This window comes from Hemicordylus capensis, chromosome 6, assembly GCF_027244095.1.
Source record: "Hemicordylus capensis ecotype Gifberg chromosome 6, rHemCap1.1.pri, whole genome shotgun sequence".
Lineage (NCBI taxonomy): Eukaryota > Metazoa > Chordata > Lepidosauria > Squamata > Cordylidae > Hemicordylus > Hemicordylus capensis.
Window position 1 is genome coordinate 63,714,258 of NC_069662.1, and position 20,099 is coordinate 63,734,356.

Below are 20,099 nucleotides of genomic sequence, written 5' to 3' on the forward strand. Positions count from 1 at the left end.
ATCATCTCATCTACATTGTGGCATAAAAATAGGAAGGCTGTAAATGTACTGCCCACAGTTCCAGCAGCACTTCATGATTGGCATGAACCACACCATCCAGAATTAGCAGGACAAGATACACTTCCATGGGAGGGAGTTGCTTCACTCACTCCTCCTCCTGGAAGCTTTTCACATGGGGCTTTTGAAGCCCTTTAACTTGCATCTCCTCCGGAATGGAGGGGGTATGTCCACATATAGATTTACCCCGAAGTCCCTGTGAGTTTTCGGGGAGCAGTTCACACACAATTTGGGTTTTTCACTCTGCATTAACATGTAGCCCAATTTATATCTGGGGTAAAAAAAAACCTTATTATTTGTGTCTTTTTGGGGGGACAACTTCGAGTTCGCAGTGAAGTCTCCCCATAAACTTGCGGTAAAACCTGCTGTTAATAAAAGCCCCTGCTGGACTAAAGTTGTCTTGGGCTCCTGGACTAAACTTATCTTGGTCTGGCCTCACAGCAGATGACCTAGACCCCACCTCACCACTGTGCAGTAGGTGAGTGATAGACTGGTTGTAGACCACCTTTTGCCATTTCTGCCTGTCATGTAACCTGTTATTTTGGTACCTTCAATGGCAGGTGAGTGAGGTTCAGCAGACTGTTCAGTGCCACATATCCCACCCCTACATCTTCTTGCTCTCTCCACTTGGAACCAAGCTCCAACCCCTACCCCCTTCTGAGCTATATCCCACTAGGAGAACATGGTTGATCCACCGACGCCAGGCTTACTGAAGCTGACGTGTTGTGATCCTTTTGGCCTGCTGGCTAGAATCCCTGCTTCTGTGAGGTCAGATGCTTCTGAATGCTTTATTTGTTCCAAACACTAGGACTGACATTGTGGGAGGGGCTGGTTTCATCTGCCTTAACACTGGAGCATAGAACTATGTAGTGCCTCAGACTAGTTTTGAGACACTATCCTCATCAGAGGAAACAAAATTGAAATGGGTGTTTCCCCAACATCCCAAATGGCTTAACATGGTGATAAGTCTTTGAGCTGAGTGGGTGGCTGGCGGGTGCAGTATAGCAGCAGGTTTGCTTTTTAATTTTGCCATTATTTCTTAACTACTTCCTTCTTAGCAACTTAGAATCAATTGCCATTAGCTACTTCCAATAATGTGGGAAGCAGGAAGTGATATTGGTGTTTATGTATCTGACTCAAATCAAACCAAAGATTGGGTTCTTGACTCCTGAAGAGACTGAACAGGTTGCTGAATCTCTAAACCCAGTGCTGCTGGTAAATGAACCAATTGTTCAGAACAGGGTTTGAAATCTTCAGCTGAGGGACCTGGTTTAAAGTTGCTCACTCACTCTGGTGCGGGGGCTGGGTGGGGGTCAAAGCTAAATCTGAGAATTGCAGAATGATTATTTGAATATTTCCATTTCATGACACCCATTTTAAAAATATATTGGCAAATCTGTACAGCACAAAACCAGCATGGCCAGGAGTGGTCCTGTGTTATTAGCATGGTACCCTGAGGATTCATCCCTTTGGCTAAATATCATCATCAATTTTATTACAGCCATTGGCCAGCAGAAATAGAAATAACAAACATATCCAATACAACAATGCTAAAACACTTTAAAACAAAATACAGTCATTCATAAAAAAATTAGTTTAAAAAGCATAAATAGCTCCCACAGTTAAGCACTTAATCGAGACCTTAACCTAATGGCACATTGGCTAAATATGAAAGGATAAGCTCTTTGTATCTGTATGAATGCAATACTTTTTCTGTTTTGTTCTCTAATTTTTCATCAACATAATAATTTAATTATATTGCAAAAGTGAACCTGATTCTCTTGTTTATGTTTTATTAAATGAATGCAAGTCAACTTTGTGCTATCAAACATTCCATCTAATTATATTCATTAGCTGCTTCTCCAAAACAGGTTTTAATTAGTTATAGAGCAATGTGGATCAATACTTCTTGTTGTGTACCTATTGCAGTTTTCAAAAAGTTTGCACTCCTCTCAGCAACTTAATTATTGTAACTGTAGGAGAAAGCTTTCTTCTGGCTATGTATTTTTGGCCAAATCTGGCTTTTTAGGAAGTTTGTAATAGAGGTATTATTGAGAGGTACTGTACGCATATATATTTATGTGCCTGTGAAATAACCATAGAATGATAAGAGTATGTATGAAGAAGCTCCTGTTTTTGTCTGCCACAATCATGCTTGCTGCGTTGTTCCCAGGCTTCTTTACTATGGTCCAAAGTGCAGCTAGCACGTGCTCGCTCGCTCTCTCTCGCTCTCTCGCTCCCTCCTTCCCTCCCGCCCACCTGCCCTGTGTGTGTTTTGTGTGGGTGTAACCCCCTATCAACTTTGCAATACCTGGATGGATTTGAACTAAATTGGGACACTTCAACGGTATAGTGTGGAAATCTTAAAAATATTTAAGATTTCTTCTTATGAGTTATATAAAACTGTTTAGAAAATGAGCATTATGTGCAAATGTACTGGAAACAAAGAGCTTTATAAAAACATTCCTAGAAATGTATCAAGCTCAAAAGAAAATATGATTTACAAATACCTTCATCATCATGGCATCTAGTCATCATTGGAGTGGATGATGTCATCCACTCCAAGATGGCGAATGTGTGAACATTTGAGGCAGAAGTGGGAACTGATTTGAACCAAATTTAGTACAGTTGTAGTCACACATAGAGACACTTCAGTGGTGTAGTCTGTGATGATGTCATCTACCCCAATTGAAGATGGCAGATGCATGAATGTTTGATGTGGAAGTGGGCTATCTTGTGAAGATGGTTATTATAGATTATAGTGAAATGAAAATAGGCAGATTAATTCTTGCCAGAACTTGTTTTAAAATTGAAAAGCAGTCTTGGAGACTGCCATTAGGAGGGAAAGAGTGATGAGGCAGAGAACCTCATCCCTCTCGCCTGCTGTGTGGGAAAGCAGCATAAGGGGGCGATTTTGAGCAGACAAATGGCAGGAAGAAAAAGGATTAAGCATCCTTCATCCCTCTCCCCTGCTATGTGGGAAAACAGCATAAGGGGGCAATTTTGAGCAGACAAATGGCAGGAAGAAAAAGGATTAAGCATCCTTCCCTCTACTCTTTTGCTTCCAGTGACAACCTCTGAGACCATTTTTTAGCTGCTTCTTCTTCTGTTAAGTGGGGTGAAAAATGTGCAGCTTATAATTTGGCCCTATAGAAGTCTTTGCTGATTTCCTCAGCAAGAGGTGTAGGTATATTTGTTTATGTAAAATGCTTGTATTCTGCCTCTCAGCATTTCCACACTCAAGGTGACATGCAAAATACAGAACAATTTGCAAAGCAATTTAAAACACAATGGGGCAATTCTCACGATCAACAAAAATTGGGCTAGGAGAGCCTAGCCCAATTTTTGTGGTCGTAAGAACCACCGGGCTCGCAGACGAGCCCAGTGGTTCTTGAGCGGGTAACTCGCTCGAGAACCCCTGCGAAAAAGCAGGTTTGCGGAGCAAGCGCTCCAGCAAACCTGCTTTTTAGGCTCATGAGTAGCCGCACTGCGGCTTCGCACCATGCCTACTCATGAGTAGGCCCCCGGCTGGGAGGCAAAAAGCCGCCTCCCGGCTCCGGGGGTCTCCCCAATATGCCCTGCGCACTCACGCAGGGCATACTGGGGTTTGCGGGGGCCATGTGGCCCCCGCTCCCCCCACCCCCCCTGCAGCTCCATCACGGAGCCGACCATCATGTGGCCAGCCAATCTCCGCAGTTTTTACAAAAGCAGGGCTCACGGATTGTGAGACCCGCCTCAGTGTTACATCAATTAAAACAGTAATATAATTAAACACAGCAGAATTAAAACCAGACTAAATGTAATTAAATAGCCTGGGTAAAAGTAAAAATGTGTTTGCCTGTCAACAGGAAGACATCAAATGACAGAGATTCCCTAAGGAGAGCATTCCAAAGGTGGGGTACTCTAACTAAGAAGACCCTTTCTCTGGTCACTACCTAACCTCAGAAAGTGGATGACCTAGAAAAAGGCCTCAGAGGATGACTTTAACTTGCAGGCAGGCCAACTGACATAGGAATAGGCTGTCCTTGAGATATCTGGGTCCCAAGCTGTGTAGGGCTTTAAATGTATACACCAACCCTTTGAATTGTGCTTGGAAATGGATGGGCAGGCAGTGAAATTGTTGCTCACATGGCCAGTCTCAGTCATTAATGAAACAGCAATGCTTTGGGCCAACTACAGTTTCTGAGTACTTTTCAAAAGCAGACCCACATACAATGTATCACAATGGTCTAGCTTGGTGGCTACCAAAAGTGGATAAGTATGGCAAAGCTATTTCTGTCCAGGAGGGGTCACAGCTGATGCATTAGTCTTAGCTAGTGGAAAGTGCTTCATGCTACCTGGACATCCAAAAATAAGGATGCCCACCTGTGTACTTGATTCTTCAGAGGAGTGCAAGCCCAGTAACAACAGGGTCAGTACCACTTCCCCAGTTAGGGATGTACTTGAAGCGTTTCAGCACCTCTGTTTCGGTGGGGGGCGAGCGGGCACTTTAAAAGGAGAAAGGCAGGTCTTTTTTATTATATGGAGTCAAAGTGTGTATTCAGGAACAGTTGGAAGTGTTATAATTGATTGAATGAATAAGTGTTATTGTTTCTAGCTGATGGCCATTACAATTACAATACAAATAAAACACAATAAAATGAACTATTTTTTAAAAAATACAAATCACCAGAATAGATTGTTCAAAATATTCTGTTGCTTTATATTTAGGGAGCCTTCTTACAGTCTACATAATGTTGAGGCAGAAAGACAATTTGTAGCTTCCTTGATGCCACAACATATAATGCTGCTCTAAGTGACAGTTATCAGCATTGGCCAACAGCCACCTAATTTTAAAATCACCTGATTTCCCTCTTTTTTTTTTTTAAAGGAAAGAATTGTAGACCTAAAGGACAGTACAAAGCAGTATGTAATGACCTAACCTGATCCACAGACACAAGGCCAGTCAATTACTGGCCTGTGAGAAAATCTTCCAGTCACATGTTCTCTAGGCATAGTTTGAACTCTGTGTAAGCACATGTCTGTCAGGGGAAAAAATTAGTTCCTGTAAATAAGCCACACTTTTTTGATCAGATGTCAGTTTAATAGACCTAACTGAGATCTTCAGGTGGTTGAAATCCATTTTGGCATATTCAGCAAAGTATGAAGCTATTCCCACAATCAGTAGAAAGCGTGCTAAGGCAGCCTAGCCCACTTTCTACTGATCGTCAGAACCACTGGGATCACGGGTGATCCTGGTGGTTCCAAGGTGGCTAGCCCACCTAATTCCCCCTCCCCTTAAATGAGCACTCCGTTAACCTCATTTTTTTGCTTATGTGCTGCTGCGGCACGTGGCGACACACGAGTAGACCCCTGACTGGGAGGCTGCAGCCAACCTCCTGGCCTTGAGGTCTCTCCGGAATGCCCCCTTGCTCTCACAGGGCTGGGCAGGGGCTTCCAGGGGCTGGGCAGCCCCTGATCTCTGCAGCCTCCACCAGCTCCGTGATGGAGCTGGCAGTTGTGTGGGTTGCTGAACCGGCTGCCCAGGGCTTGGTGGCTGCTCGTCTGGAGAGCTAAGCCCGCTCTCCCCACAGACCTGCAAGAAGCTCTTCTCACTGATCTTGAGAAGAGCTTCTATGCCTCTAATTTTGTTGCCAAGTTATTCAGTTTCCCCTGAGAGATCATTGCAAAGGAGACAGAGTAACTGGGCATCAAACAATTACAAGATTTTATAAAACTAGTATATTCTGTGAAACAAAAAACTATTATTTTGGTAAATGTGGGTCTCATGTTGATGTATGTTTTTCCCAGTATAGAACCAAGATTTTATGGATATGTGCTTTTCAAGAAAGGATATGTGCATATTTCAGTTCTAAGAAGTACACCACGAGCTTTCCCAGACAGCAGGCTTTATCGTGGGTTTACTGCGAGTTCGAATTTGCCCCCCCCCAAATGATGCAAAAAGTGGATTTTTTAAACCCTGGACATAAATTGGGATAAGCTTTAGAGTGCACTGAAAAACCCAAATTGTGAAGTGCTCCCCAGTATATTGAATGGACTTTGGTGCAAATGGGGTGCAAATACATATCCTCCATTCTGGTGGAGAAGTGATCTAAAAACCCTGTCTTGGAATGCTCCAGGTGTGCTGTGTGGAACTGCAAGAAATGCACATTAAAACTTATTCTATATTTAGAATACGTTTTAGAATAAGAATTATATCAAAATCATCTCTGCTGGTGTTCTAATTGGAATGCAGCAGATTTCCTTCATCAGTTTTAAAAAGAGACCATTACTCAAATTACAAAACTTAAAAGTACTTTCTGGGCTATTCTGAGAGCCAAAATAATGAATCTTACATGCCAAAAAAGCTAGTCTTAGGAATCCTGGATAAAAGGTAAAGCCCTTTCCAAACCTTGTAGGTGAAACTTTCAGTATTCTAGTTTGGAAAGACTGCCTCTTGCAAATTAATTAGCTCAGGGATATATAACCTTGGCTCTCCTGCTGAACTACAGCTATCATCTTTCCCAGCCAAAATTTCAACCACAGGTGGAGAGACAAGGTAGTAGGCTTGTGCCCAAAACATTTTGGAGGCCATTATGAAGGCCTCCGAAACGTTTTAGCTCCAGGGGCTGTTTTGGTGCTTCGGCACTGGCGGGGGTAGTCCTTTAAGGGCGGGGGAGGGTGCACTCACCCCTCCCGCTGCATTTCCCCCGCCAGTGCTCCGTTATTTCTAAGTGCGTGTGCACTTAGGGGCACGCGTGCACGCACTTGCTACTTCCAGCCACTTCCGGCCGATGACAATGGGGCGGCAGGGAGGAACGCTGCCGCCCCAAGAGGCTTAGAAATAATGGAGTGCCGGTGGGGGAAATGTGGCGGGAGAGGTGAGTGCACCCTCCCCCACCCTTAAAGGACTACTCCTGCCAGTGCCCAAGCAACTTCGTGCACATCTCTACAAGGTAGCCTACTGCTACTCTAGTCTAAAGGCTGATTACACAGGATCCTTCTTTTTTCTGGGTCATTTTTCACTCTTGTGATAATTAGGAATTAAACTAAGCACCTTACTGGCCAAAGTCTATACTTGCCGCACATCTTGGGTTTTGTACCAGAAAATGTAAATATTGGGGCTATTCACATGACTGCATGTGCGGGCAGGGGAGAAGGCAGGATTCAACCTATGTTCCTGCAGATGACTGTTCCAAGCCCATCTGGAGCGCAAGCCATGTATCCACACAACCAGTGCAACTGGGAGCAGCACAGATCACTGTCTGCGCTGCTTCCAGCAAGGTGGGTAAACCGGGGCGGGGATTCATTGTCCCCGCCTCTGAGAATCCCACAGTGCACCATGCACTGAGCGTGGTGCCCTGGAGGATCCCCCCAGGGGATGGACACTCTAGGCTCTTTTTGTCAGTGCAAGCTGCAAGCAGCTCTTGCTGACACACAGAGGTGTACCTAGGTAATTTTGGAGCCTGGACCTAAAGGCCTTTGGAGGCCCCCCGCTGCAGGTTAAGCGCAATTTTTAACATGTAGGTTCTTGAGGGCACAAACCACACCACCCAGGACAGACTAACAAGGATTTGGGTGCCCTCGGGGTGTGTGGAGGCCCTGGACCTTGGCCCTGAAGTCCAGGAGTAAGAGCCAATGCTGACACACCATCCTAGGAGCTGAGTTAAGGACACTTTTGCACCCTTAACCTCAGCTAACAGCTGGGCTGCAGCACTGGGTTTAGTGCTCAAGCACCGCTGGGATTTGTGTGGATCCTGGCAGTTCCCATGGGTGGGCTTGGCTGCTCATGAAAACAGCCTCCCTGAATAATATTTGAGCTCTTAATGAAATTATGGTATATAAATATATTTGAAAGAAAAAAAGATCAGAGTTAAATATTAGAAAGAAAAGAAAAAAAGAGAGCCAAAAATAATTAAATCACAGATGAGGAGAGAGAAAAAATGTGTTGATTAATTTAAATAAACTCTCAGCTTATGTATAACTTCTTTCAGTTTGATAAAACTACTAACAATTGTGAAAATACTTCAGGAATATTATATGGTGAGATTAGATTTCACAGTTTTGAACCCCGGGGGTGTATTTAAAGTGTGCTTTTGAGGCATATATGGTGTTTGAGGTCTGTGGTGTTTGTGTTTGGGGGTGCTATTTGGAAGCATGTCTGTATGGAGTGAGTAGGGGTGGGGAATGGATCAGTGCTTGGCTAGTGAGCCTGAGCCAAGCTGATATGTGTGAGTCCTTGAATCTGTACAAGAACTTGCATCGCATCATAAAAAGAACAGAAAAAAACCCATTTCATATGTAAAACATGAAAGACAGCAATAACTACAGCAATTTGCATACAAAAGTCCCCATATATCTGCTCACAGTCAGGTTTCCTCTCCTTCTAGAAGCCCATCATGTTTTGTTGGGGAAACACAGCAATTTATCCCATCTTGAAATCAAATGGGTGCATCACAGTTATAACACTTGGGGGTTTCTATGATTTGTTCAGTTATCTTGTTGAAATTCATGCCCAACATTACTTCTTGTTGCTTGTTTGTCATAGTTCACAACCACTGTTGGTCTGGACGATTGTTCAGAATTGTCCCCACACACAGGGTGTCAGTTTGTCTAGTGCCCACACAATTACAACGCACTCCTTTTGAACAAATGACGGGTTCGTTCCCTTGGGATGCTAGGTTACGAGGGTGTCACCATGCACCCATAGCCCTCTAAAGGTATTTGCCATTGTTTGGAGCTTTCAGTACCGCACTGGCAAAGAAACGAAAACTTCCTTCAGTTGGTCAAATGCAAGTTGGCACGTGGCTGTCCAAACTCCTTTCTTTTCTCTTCTGTTCCTGATCCATGGAGAGAACATAAACTATGGCATCCAGTCAGCCCTTAATTAGAAATGGTCCCTCCCATGCTGCTTTCAGCTAGTCAGTTTGCAAAGGCAGAAAAATGATCACCTAATCTCCCAGCTCAAACTCTCTGGTAGAGTACTGTTGTGCCGTACCCGGCATACTAGACTTGTTTGTTTAGATTGCCCCTCTGTTAGAGTCTCTAAAAACTCCATCCTGTTTCCCAGTTTCTCCTGGAAACTCAAGACACAATCCATCACAGATTTCTTGGCCTTTGGGGATTTTCTCCTCCCAGCTTTCTTCAAAGGTCATCTCATACTTCCAAATTATTTCAAAAGGAGAAAAATTGTTAGACTCCTGGGGTGTTGCTTTCTAAGCAAAGAGGTAAGGTAGCTTTTGCTCCCAATTTTTTATTTATTTATTTTATTTTTGCATTTATATACCGCCTTTCGTTAAAAGACAACCCCAAGGTGGTTTACAAAAGTTAAAACATCAAGCTAAAAAATATAAAAACATATAAAAACAGGCATAAAAACAATACAACAGGTAAAAACACACAGAAGCAGCAGTAAAAACGATTATGTAAAAGCCTGGGTAAAAAGCCAAGTCTTTACAAGCTTTCTAAAAGCCGTGATGGAGTCCGAGGAATGAGTGGCCACTGGGAGAGCATTCCAGAGCCTAGGAGCAGCAACAGAGAAGGCCCTGTCCCGAGTGCACGACAGCCGGGCCTCTCTCATTGTCGGCACCCTCAGATGTCCTCGTCAAGCGGGCAGCAACCCTTGGGAGCAGGCGGTCCCTCAAATATCCCGGGCCCAAACCATTAAGGGCTTTAAAGGTCAAAACCAGCACCTTGAATTGGACCCGGAAACGAACCGGCAGCCAGTGCAACTCTTTCAAAATGGAGGTAATGTGTTCCCAACGGGCAGGTCCGGATAAAACCCTCGCTGCCGCGTTTTGCACTAGCTGCAGTTTCTGGATATTCTTCAAGGGCAGCCCCACGTAGAGTGCGTTACAGTAATCCAGCCACAACGTGACTAAGGCATGGGTAACCGTGGCCAGATCTGCCTTCTCGAGAAAGGGACGCAGCTGGCGCACTAGCCGAAGCCGTGCAAAGGCACCCCTGGCCACCGCCTCCACCTGAGCTTCCAAAAGCAGAGCCGGGTCCAGTAGTACCCCCAAGCTGCGTACTTGCTCCTTCAAGAGGAGTGCAACCCCATCCAGAACCGGTAAAATCTCCTCATCCCGATTGGCTCTCCTACTGACCAACAGTACCTCCGTCTTATCCGGATTCAATTTCAGTTTGTTAGCCCACATCCAACCCATCACAGCCTCCAGCCCCCGATTCAGGACATCCACTGCCTCCCTAGGATCAGATGACAAGGAGAGATAGAGCTGAGTGTCATCCACATATTGCTGACAACTCAGTCCAAATCCCCGGATGACCTCTCCCAGCAGCTTCATGTAGATGTTAAACAGCATGGGGGACAAGACCAATCCCTGCGGGACCCCACAGGCTAACGGCCACGGGGCCAAGCAGTAGTCCCCAAGCACCACCTTCTGGACCCTCCCCCCAAGAAAGGACCAGAACTACTGCAACGCAGTGGGCAATTCAGTGGGTAATAATCTAGATAAGCCCCCAACATATCTTTAGGCTAGAGGCTCCATTAAATCTTGCTAACAGACAGCTAGAGTGAGGTGTGGTTCTGAATCTGAGGTGTTGCTATACTACAACACGTGTTTTTTTAAAAATTTAAAATATTTCTATCCCGCCCTTCGAATACACTACTGCTCGGGGCGGCTCACAATATTAATGAAAAGCTACAATGTAAAATAAGACTAATAAAATTGACCAAACTTAAACAAGTTAAAACCAGGCTAAAACTACATTTAAAATTACATTTTGTAAAAAAGTTCCAAATTAAAAGTTATTTTAAAAGTTAAAAACTGAGAACTATAAAAACGAAAGAATCTACCAGATATAAACAGAGATGGAACATTTAAAAGCTTTATTAAAAAGATGTGTTTTCAATTGTTTTTTAAAAGCACTGAGGGAGCGAGCTTGGTGAAGCTCTTCAGGGAGGGTGTTCCAAAGCTGAGGGGCCACACCGAAAAGGCCCTGTCTTTATTCCCTGCCAGCTGGATCTCTGTTAGTGGCGGGGCCATGAGCAGGGCCTGAGATGATGAGAGGAGGGCCCTGGCAGGCTCATATGGGTTCATATCACTTCCAATTTATAACTTTTTGACATGAAAGCCCTTTCTCTGTCAAAATTTCTGAGGGGAATCCCAGATTAAAGAAAAGGTTAATTAGTGTTTCAGCCACACCCAGGGCTTCGATAAATGACATGACAACCGCCTCTGGAAATCGAGTCGAAGTGTTTCTCTGCTAGGCAACAGACCTGTAATGCCCCAACCTGTTCAAAAGCTTCCTCACTCCTGCCATTGCTGCAGCCTCAGAAACCCCTGTGCATTTCTCAGGACTATGCAAAGAAGTCCTGGGAACTTTATTTTTGTATTTTAAAAAACACCTTCCGAGAGTTATTTTAAAATAATGCCATGGAAGATACTGCTACTTTGTTGCACTTGAATAAAAATATAAACATATAATCAGCGGAAACAAAACAGGGCCTCCTTTTGAAGGCCCAAACTCTGGGGGTGAGATTTTTATCTGACAGCAATGCAGGGTTCGTGGTGGTCCTTTGCCCCTCTCGTCAGTATCAGACTGGCAAGTGGTGGTGGGGGCTAAGTAGAGTGCACTAAGTGGAGTGTACCTTATCCAATAATTTGTGTCAGTGGTGGAGACATTGGAGGAGGTGGTGGAGGCTCTTCCAAGCCCCTCACCAGCCTCCTGAAGGACAGCCCAGGATGGAGAGAAAGGAGGCCCAAACCAGGCTGTAGCTGGCCCAGGCTGTCCTTCAAGAGGCTGGCGGGGGGCTTGGAGGAGCCCCTGCTGCTGCCCCCTGCCATCTCCGATCTCTTGACCACTGCCTTCTTGGATTATCGGATAAGGTACAAAGTGTACCTTTTCTCTCCCCTCCCCCCAGCCTTAGGAAAGGGAATACCCTTTTACTTGTAAGGGGGAAACCTCACCAGATTCCCCTTTACTAGTATATCCCTGAACTGGATCAGACCTGGGGCAGGTTTGTTCAAATCCGATCTGGATTTGAACTGAACTGGCCAAACCGGTTCTGTTCACATCCCTAGTTGCCACCCTCCACAAGCACATCCTTACCCTGAGCTGATTAGAGAAGAGGGGTTGTATATCTCTGCTGCATGCTGGACAGAAGGGGTAACGTTTCGCATGCTGAGCATTTCCTAGAACTGAGAAGTGCTGGAGAGGGAAACAGGTGAGGCAGTGGGGGAAGGGGAAATTCTACACAGTGCTACACTACAGAGGGCCATGCAGATGTCTTCCCATCCTCTTCCAGAGCTTGGTGGTGGAGTGCAGGCCCTCCTACTTCCACCATTCTTCCTTCTCTATCCACTTGTCTGTGTGGCTGCGATCAGTCACCTTTTCACGTTGCAGAGCTTACAATAAGAATTGAGCCTGTTCTTCCTTCTCCAGCACCTCTCAATTGCAGGAAATAGTCAATACACTAGGCACTGTTGCTGTCCCATCATACATTGCATGCATGTGCATTTCCTCACGCCTGTGCAGAAGCATATCTAGCGAAAATAGCGCCTAAGGCAAGCACTGAAATTGTGCCCCCTGGCCAAACATCTGACACCCATATTTCAGATAACTTTACCATAATATTAGCTCAAAAATACAAGTCAAGCTCGTTAATCTTTTAATATTTCAAAAACTATTTAGCAGTGGACGTAGCCAGACCAAAAAATGCTGGAAAACGACAAATTTCAGTATGCTGGGGCTCATGAAATACCCAAATACTATGTGGAGGTGTACTTGGAAAACTAAACAGAAGTGCCTGTCTAATTCCCTACTATGCATTGTAACATCATTATTACATAAGTTTTAAAAATAAATTGAGAATTTGGCTTTTACCAGATACTCTGAAAATAATTAAAGGATTTGCAGAGTAAACTGTGTCACTGCTTGGAATATATTCTAGTCTTTCAGAAAGTCAGTTAAAATGAAAGAGAGCAAGAAACTCCCAGTGGCCTTAATACTAAGGGTTTCACACTGATTCAAAGACAAACTTACCATTAATAGCCATATTATTAAGACATCACATTTAACTCACTTATCACAAGAAGCAAAGTAAGAACAAATGCATACAATCCTAGCTCATAAGTTCAGCTCAGTATTCACAAGCCCTGATTCTCTGTACATAGTGCCAAACTGAATATGTGTACAGTGACTTATATTAAATTAAATTTAAAAAATATCTGTAGCCCCTTCGGGGGGCTTCCTAAAGGCTGTGGGTGGGTGGGTCTGCAAAGGCCCCCCCTCCCCCCAAAGGCCTCTTAATTTACTGCCACAGCCTGTCCCAGGCTGATTTTGGGGCCTGTTTGGGCTTGCAAAGATCGATGTGGTGGCCATTTTGTAGGCTGCCATGCATGCTCAATTGGCCTCTGTAAGGCCTGGCAAGGCCTAGGGCCTTGCAGGGACCATTTGAGCATGTGCAATGGCCATTAAAAAATTTTTTTAATGGCTGCTGAAAACAAAATGGCCACCACGCATGCTCAAATGGCCTCTGTGAGGCCCGGCATGGCCTAGGGCCTCGCAGAGGCCACTTGAACATGCATGGTGGCCATCTTGTTTTCGGTGGCCATTTTCTTAAAAAAAAATTCATTTAAAAAAATGGCACACACACCCCTTCAAGTGGCACCAGGGCACGTGCCCTGACTCCCCACCCTAGATACTCCCCTGCTCCTGTGTACTTGGGGATGCAGAGTTACAGACAGTAGTAGGTTTTGTTCTGGGCACTCCTTAGTAATGAGTGGTACTGAAGAGGAAGCCATTCAAGGCAATCTTAAATACACGTACTTTTACTAAGTGTGTTTTATCTTTGATTTGACATAAGTTTTAAGTAAATCAACCAGATTCATGTTTCCAAGTTCATATAATTTGTAGTAAAATCAACTATGACATCCCCAAATGGTGGCCACCTTCCACTTTAGTTCTAGTAGAATTTTGGTTATGCTGTTTATGGGCTGGTTGACATTATTTCCATCCTCCCACACACTCACGCCATTAAGAAGGGGGACACACCAAGAAAAAACTTCATCTTTCCTGGATGTCTCAATGTCCTCTTGGTGGTATAATAATAATAATAATAATAATAATAATAATAATAATAATAAAAATTATTATTATTATTATTATTATTATTATTATTATTTATTACATTTATATCCCGCTCTTCCTCCAAGGAGCCCAGAGCAGTGTACTACATACTTGAGATTCTCTTTCACAACAACCCTGCGACGTAGGTTAGGCTGAGAGAGAAGTGACTGGCCCATTGTGTATGTGTGTGAGTGGGTTTCTGCACATAGCAGAAAGATTCATGAACAAAGAGCCATATAGTAAGTGCTACTTCTCCCTCTGGTGGGTGTGCTGCTCTGTGTACCCTACTCTCATTCCCCAGCATCAGTGTGTGAGCTTTACACATGGTCCAAATACTATTTTAAGCTTCCTGAAAGCTTGGGCTGGTTTGGTGGTGCTGAGTGATATCATCTTAATCAGCTCACAGATACTTTCCTGCTTCTGAAAAAAGATGTATTATTTCAGTTGGAATTCCTTCGAGGTTTCCAATCTTTTCTCTCATAAAATAACTGGCCTATTTATTGTACAATATTTATTGTGCAAAGATTACTTTTATTATAGTAATGGGAAAGTAAAGAGGAGGACTGGAATAGCAATTGAAATAAGGGAGTTCGGGAGCATTTGAAAGAATTCATTTCAAAGGTTGGTTTTTGGAGAATGAGTTATATGCACAGCAGAAATGAGTTTGATACCATCTGACCCTGCCCCCCGCCACACACCCTATGTTGGGTTTTCTGTCAGTTTAGCCTAGGCTTGGTTAAAAACCAAAAGCCAGAAAAGGAAGCTGCTATAATTTTTCCTCAGCTTGTTTAAGTGCACATAGATTTATTTTTTAATTACACTCTCTATTTGGACTATGGATTTTAGATAATGCAAGAAAAATGTTGTAAGCTTGGGAATAGTTTATTGCTGCTTAATGTAAAATTGTCTGTTAATTGGCTGTATAGCTTGGCAGGGCAAAATGCTGTGGATTTAAGCACAGGCAGGCAAGCAGGCTGCGATTCTATCTAGAGCAGAAGGCACAATCTGCCAAGGACTGCTGCGCTGCAACCTCCTTGGAAGTGCCTTGAATCTTAAAAAGCATTGTAGGTCCTTTTTTCCTGAGCATTTTCAGGCCTTGGTTCTCATCTGATTTGACACTATGCAAATTAAGTTTGGGATTCTCTTGCAAGCAGAATCTTCTTGAGAGTTGTCAAGAAGAGGGTGGATTTTTCGACTTTAGCTCTTATTATTTATTTATTTATTTACATTTATATCCCGCTCTTCCTCCAAGGAGCCCAGAGCAGTGTACTACATACTTGAGATTCTCTTTCACAACAACCCTGTGAAGTAGGTTAGGCTGAGAGAGAAGTGACTGGCCCAGAGTCACCCAGCTAGTTTCATGGCTGAATGGGGATTGGAACTTGGGTCTCCCCGGTCCTAGTCCAGCACTCTAACCACTACACCACACTGGCTCTCTAATTGCAGAGGGATTGGGCAAAGGGCTAGTTTTTGGTGAATAGTTGAAGGTTTAGTGTCTTTGAGGAAGATTTGGGGCATAAAGTGGGATCTGGGGTGGAAGAGTGTGGTGAGGTGGTAGTGCCTAATGGGTGGAGGCTACAACCCAAATTGCAGAGGGATTGGGCAAATGGCTAGTTTTTGGTTAATTGTTGAAGGTTTAGTGTCTTTGAGACAGATTTGGGGCATAAAGTGGGATCTGGGGTGGAGGAGTGTGGTAAGGTGGTAGTGCCTAATGGGTGGAGGCTACCACCCAAATTGCAGAGGGATTGGGCAAAGGGCTGGTTTTTGGTGAATTGTTGAAGTTTACTCATCTTTAAGGTTTCCCCCTATAAGGTATAATGGAGGTTTCAGCAGCCCCATAAGTGCACTTGGAGGGTGCTGGGGTGGCCCAGAGTGAGTGGTGGTGTAGTGCACATAGGGTGCCAGCCACTCCCATGGGGTTGCTAACCCATGGGGTAAAGGGTTCTGTTATTTCTGAGGTGGTCTGAGTGTAGATTGTATGGTAGCAAATGAGAGTGGATTCATGGTTTGTATTGAAAATCTCATTTGCTACCAGAGAATCTACACTCAGAACACCTCAGAAACAACAGAACCCTGAACCCCATGGGCTAGAAACCCATGGGGGTGGCTGGCACCCTCTGTTCACTACACCACCACTCACTCTGGGCCACCCCAGCACCCCCCAAGTGCAATTATGGGGCTGCTGAAACCTACATAATTTCCTATGGAAAACTTCAACAATTCACCAAAAACCAGCCCTTTGCCCAATCCCTCTGCAATTTGGGTAGTAGCCTCTACCCATTAGGCACTTAACTTAAACTGAGTAGTACCTCACTGCCTTGCGGGTGGGAGTGGGGTGTAGTTGGCACATGGCAGTTGACAACTGGCACTGCCTAAAAGACAGTCAAAATGAATAGAAGAAATGAAGGTGTGTAATGAATGCTCATAAGGATTCATTGAGTGAAAGTTATTATAAACCAAAGAATCTGAACACTTAAAAAATAGTGACCACACATTTTCCTCCAAAACTCCACTTCTATAAGGGCTAGAGCTTAGCTTTTTTTTTTTTTTTTTTTTACTGAAAGCTGGGAATCTGGGGAAATTAATAGGACAGATCTGAAACCCGAATCGATTCAAATCGAATCAGCCACGATTTGATTTGTACCCGAATCTAGCCAATGGACCACAGGGGTGATTCGTTTTGTCTCCGAATCACCCGAATCAGCAGGATTCGGGTACAAATCGATTTGTATCTGGATCGATTCACACATCCCTAGAGTGGATTCTCTGCTTTTTGTTCCTGCTTTCCTGATTGAGGAAAAGAGAAGAGCATTTTTTTTTTTTACTCCCTTCCTGCTGCTGAGAGAATCACTGCCTGCACCTGCTGTCTGTGTGAATCGATTTGGGTACAAAATGACTTGTATCCAAATCTACCTGTTTCAGGAGATTTGTGGACAAAACAAATCACCCGTGTGCTAGCTGGCCAGATTCGGACCCAAAACAAATTGGTGGTGATTCGATTTGGGAATAAATCAAATCAAAAAAATCAATCCATGCACATCCCTATTTGGCTCCTCCAATCCCATTATTGGTTTCTCGCTTTGCAACTGCCTTTTGGAGTTGACCACCAGTTGCCTCTCTGACCTATGACTTTGTCAGCTTGTTCTGATCCTGCGAAGATCTAGACCCTCTTTCCCTTCCTTGAGATGCACTGATCCATCATGTGGGCGGTAAAAATCCCTTGTATTGCATTATAGGGACACAGTATTCTTGATTTGTAAGTATTTTGTGATACATTTGCACAGTTCTCTTCTTCAACTGCAATGTTTAGTCACTATTTACAACAACCATCAATTGTGAGTCTTAACTTATGATGAGGCTGTGGTATCATGTCCACCTCTGAGCCTGAGCCATTCTGGCCACTGATCCAGCCTGATATATAAGACTAGATAACTTCTTTCCTTGTTGATTTTGGTTTAGCTATGCAGCTGCATGTTCTTTTTTGTTTTTGTTAAATAGCATGTGCAGGGAGTCCTGATCTGGATTGGGTCCAAGCAAGGGGGCAGGTGCTTTGACCTTTTGCCCCCACCAAAGTCCCAGTGACTGGGCTCCCCACAGCTGTTATTTGACCAGGGAGGAAAGTGTTCATTGGTACAAACTGGGGGCTGCAGGAGTTGAGACTGATCCAGATTGGGATCATGGTGGAGACAAAAGATTTGAGGTCCACCTCCTTGCCATGGTTTCAGTCCATACTCCATGCACATGCTTTAAACAACAGCTGTATAGCATGTGCTCAAGATAAAGTCTAGTTTGATCCTTGATCTGTTTTGGGATCAGCACAATGCCAGTGCAGGCTGGCCTTGGGATAAAGCAACCTTGACATCTGCCAGAGGTTCTCATATATTTCAGAGCAACACCAGTGCTTGGTTTTAAAGGAAGTGGTGAGGTGGCGAATATTTGATAGCTTACCTAGTCAGATTTGCATTAATATCGTTGAAAATGAAGGAGAATGTGTAAAGAAATTGTATAGCCTTTGCTGTATGGTAGGATGGAAATACTTGCTCATTAAAAGAGTCAGCAGCTACTCAGTGGTACCAGAGACTATGCAAATTAGCACTGAGGGACAGGCTCATGCAGCAAATACATGTATCCAATGGATTTCTTCACTCTGACTCCTTTGTTGAGCAGTCTTTCAAGTTAATAAGGACAGATCTATTAGATATATAACTAAAGGCCATGACTCATTTGCATTGGATATACTTGCCCTATAATGTCTTTGTTGCTTTGATTATGCACTCTGTGCATTGTCCTATATCTTATTGATGTTTGATAGCTCACACCCATTTTGCTCTGCCATTGTTTTATTTCCCCCCCCCCCTTGGTATGTGTTGAAGAATAAATAAAACATGTTATTGTTAAAAACATAGTTTAAACAAACAAAAAAAGAATGTGTGGTATTAGCTACTTTAGCCATTTGCTGTCAATTAAGCCTCCTATCCACATTCAGTAAGAGACTGTTTCTCTTCTTTCTTTCAGTGAATTTATTGGACTCCCGATCAGTAATAGGGGATCTTGGATGGATTGCCTATCCAAAGAATGGGGTAAGTCTGTTTTAACAGCACTTGATATGCTAATAATTTCCTTTCTTCATGCTGAGTTGAGAATTTGTAATTTTTCTAGGGATAAGTAAAAATATTTTCAATGAGCTGCGATGGTGGGGGGAGGGCGCAATCGTGATCTTATTCTATGATGACAACTATGACTATGACAAATATTTATATACCACTTATCAACAAAGGTTCCAAAGCAGTTTACATAGAAATAAATAAATAAAATGTCTCCCTGTCCCCAAAGGGCTCACAATATAAAAATCAATATAAGATAGACAACAGCAACAGCCACTGGAGGGATGATGTGCTGGGGATAGATAGGATCTGTTGCTCTCCCCCTGCTAAATAAAAGAGAATCACCACTTTTAAAAGGTGCCTATTTGCTCAGACAGCAGGGGAAATTCTGCTATTGCTTTAGTCTTGCATTTGTATAAACTGCTTACTCTCATGAGCAACTGCAGTGAGATACAAGGTATCCATAATTCTGCTCCCCAGGGATGAGTACACTTGGTCCTCTGGTGAGGAAGACTCTCAGATGAATAAGATATTGAGGCTGTTCTCACAATCTCCCAAAAGCGGGCTAAGAGAGCCCAGCCTGCTTTTGGGTGGTTGTGTGCTGCAACAGGAGCTGCGTGGCTCCTGGCAGCAAACCTCCCAAAGTACCCTTCCCCTTAAACTAGGTTAGCGGAGCGAGTGCTCAGCTAACCCCATTTTGGTGGTTGTGAGTCGCCATGTCGTGCCTCCGTTAGGGGTGTGCAAACTGGCCAGTTTGATGTTGAGCTGGTTCAGTTCGGTGGCTCGAGGTTGAACTGAACCACCCCGTTTGGTCTGACCCTAGACCAAACGCCTGCAGGGGTAGGGGACCTTTTTTAATTTTTAAAAATTACCTTTATCCCCCTCTGGGGAGTTGCTGGAGGTGGCGGGGTCTGTGTGTGTGTTCCGCGGAGGTTCCCCCTCCCCTGCTGGCCTTCAATATGTCCCCCTCCCACCAGTTTGGCTGGCTCTTCACCCTCTTCGGCCGTTTTCTAGCCTTCATCTGGCAGCACGGTAGCCATTCTGGAGGTCCAGTATGCAGGTTCTCAGCCTCCAAAATGGCCACTGGGTGAAGGCCGAGGAGGCTATAGATAGAGCTGGTGGGGGGGAGGGGGAACCTCCGTGTACCCCCCTCCCCCCGCTGCCTCCAGCAACTCCTCAGAGGGGAGTAAAGGTTAAAAAATATATTATTTTTTAACTAAAAAAGGTCCACGGACCCCCGCCCCCTGGACCGAGCCAATTGCGCAGGACGTTCTGGGACTTCTGGGGGCCGCCTCTACCAGCTCCGTGACAGAGCTGGTAGTTATGTGGGCGGCCAATCTGGCTGCCCAGGGCGAGCTCCCTGCTCAT

At 44.2% G+C, this 20,099-nt stretch overlaps 1 protein-coding gene across 14 annotated transcripts in view; it reads left to right on the forward strand.

Annotated features, from left to right (window-relative positions):
- Nucleotides 1–20,099, forward strand: part of EPHA5 (EPH receptor A5) — a 381,695-nt gene that overhangs the window by 35,000 nt on the left and 326,596 nt on the right. For 12 of the 14 annotated variants that reach the window (XR_008309586.1, XM_053260106.1, XM_053260107.1 and 9 more), the window contains exon 2: nucleotides 18,643–18,707. Coding sequence is in view for 9 of the 14 variants with exons in the window: in XM_053260106.1 (XP_053116081.1) it covers nucleotides 18,643–18,707 (65 nt within the window). In the remaining 5 variants the exon portion in view is untranslated. Of the gene's footprint in view, nucleotides 1–927; nucleotides 1,069–18,642; nucleotides 18,708–20,099 lie in introns of those variants that run through there. The other 2 variants (XM_053260111.1, XM_053260113.1) reach the window with 1 other exon arrangement.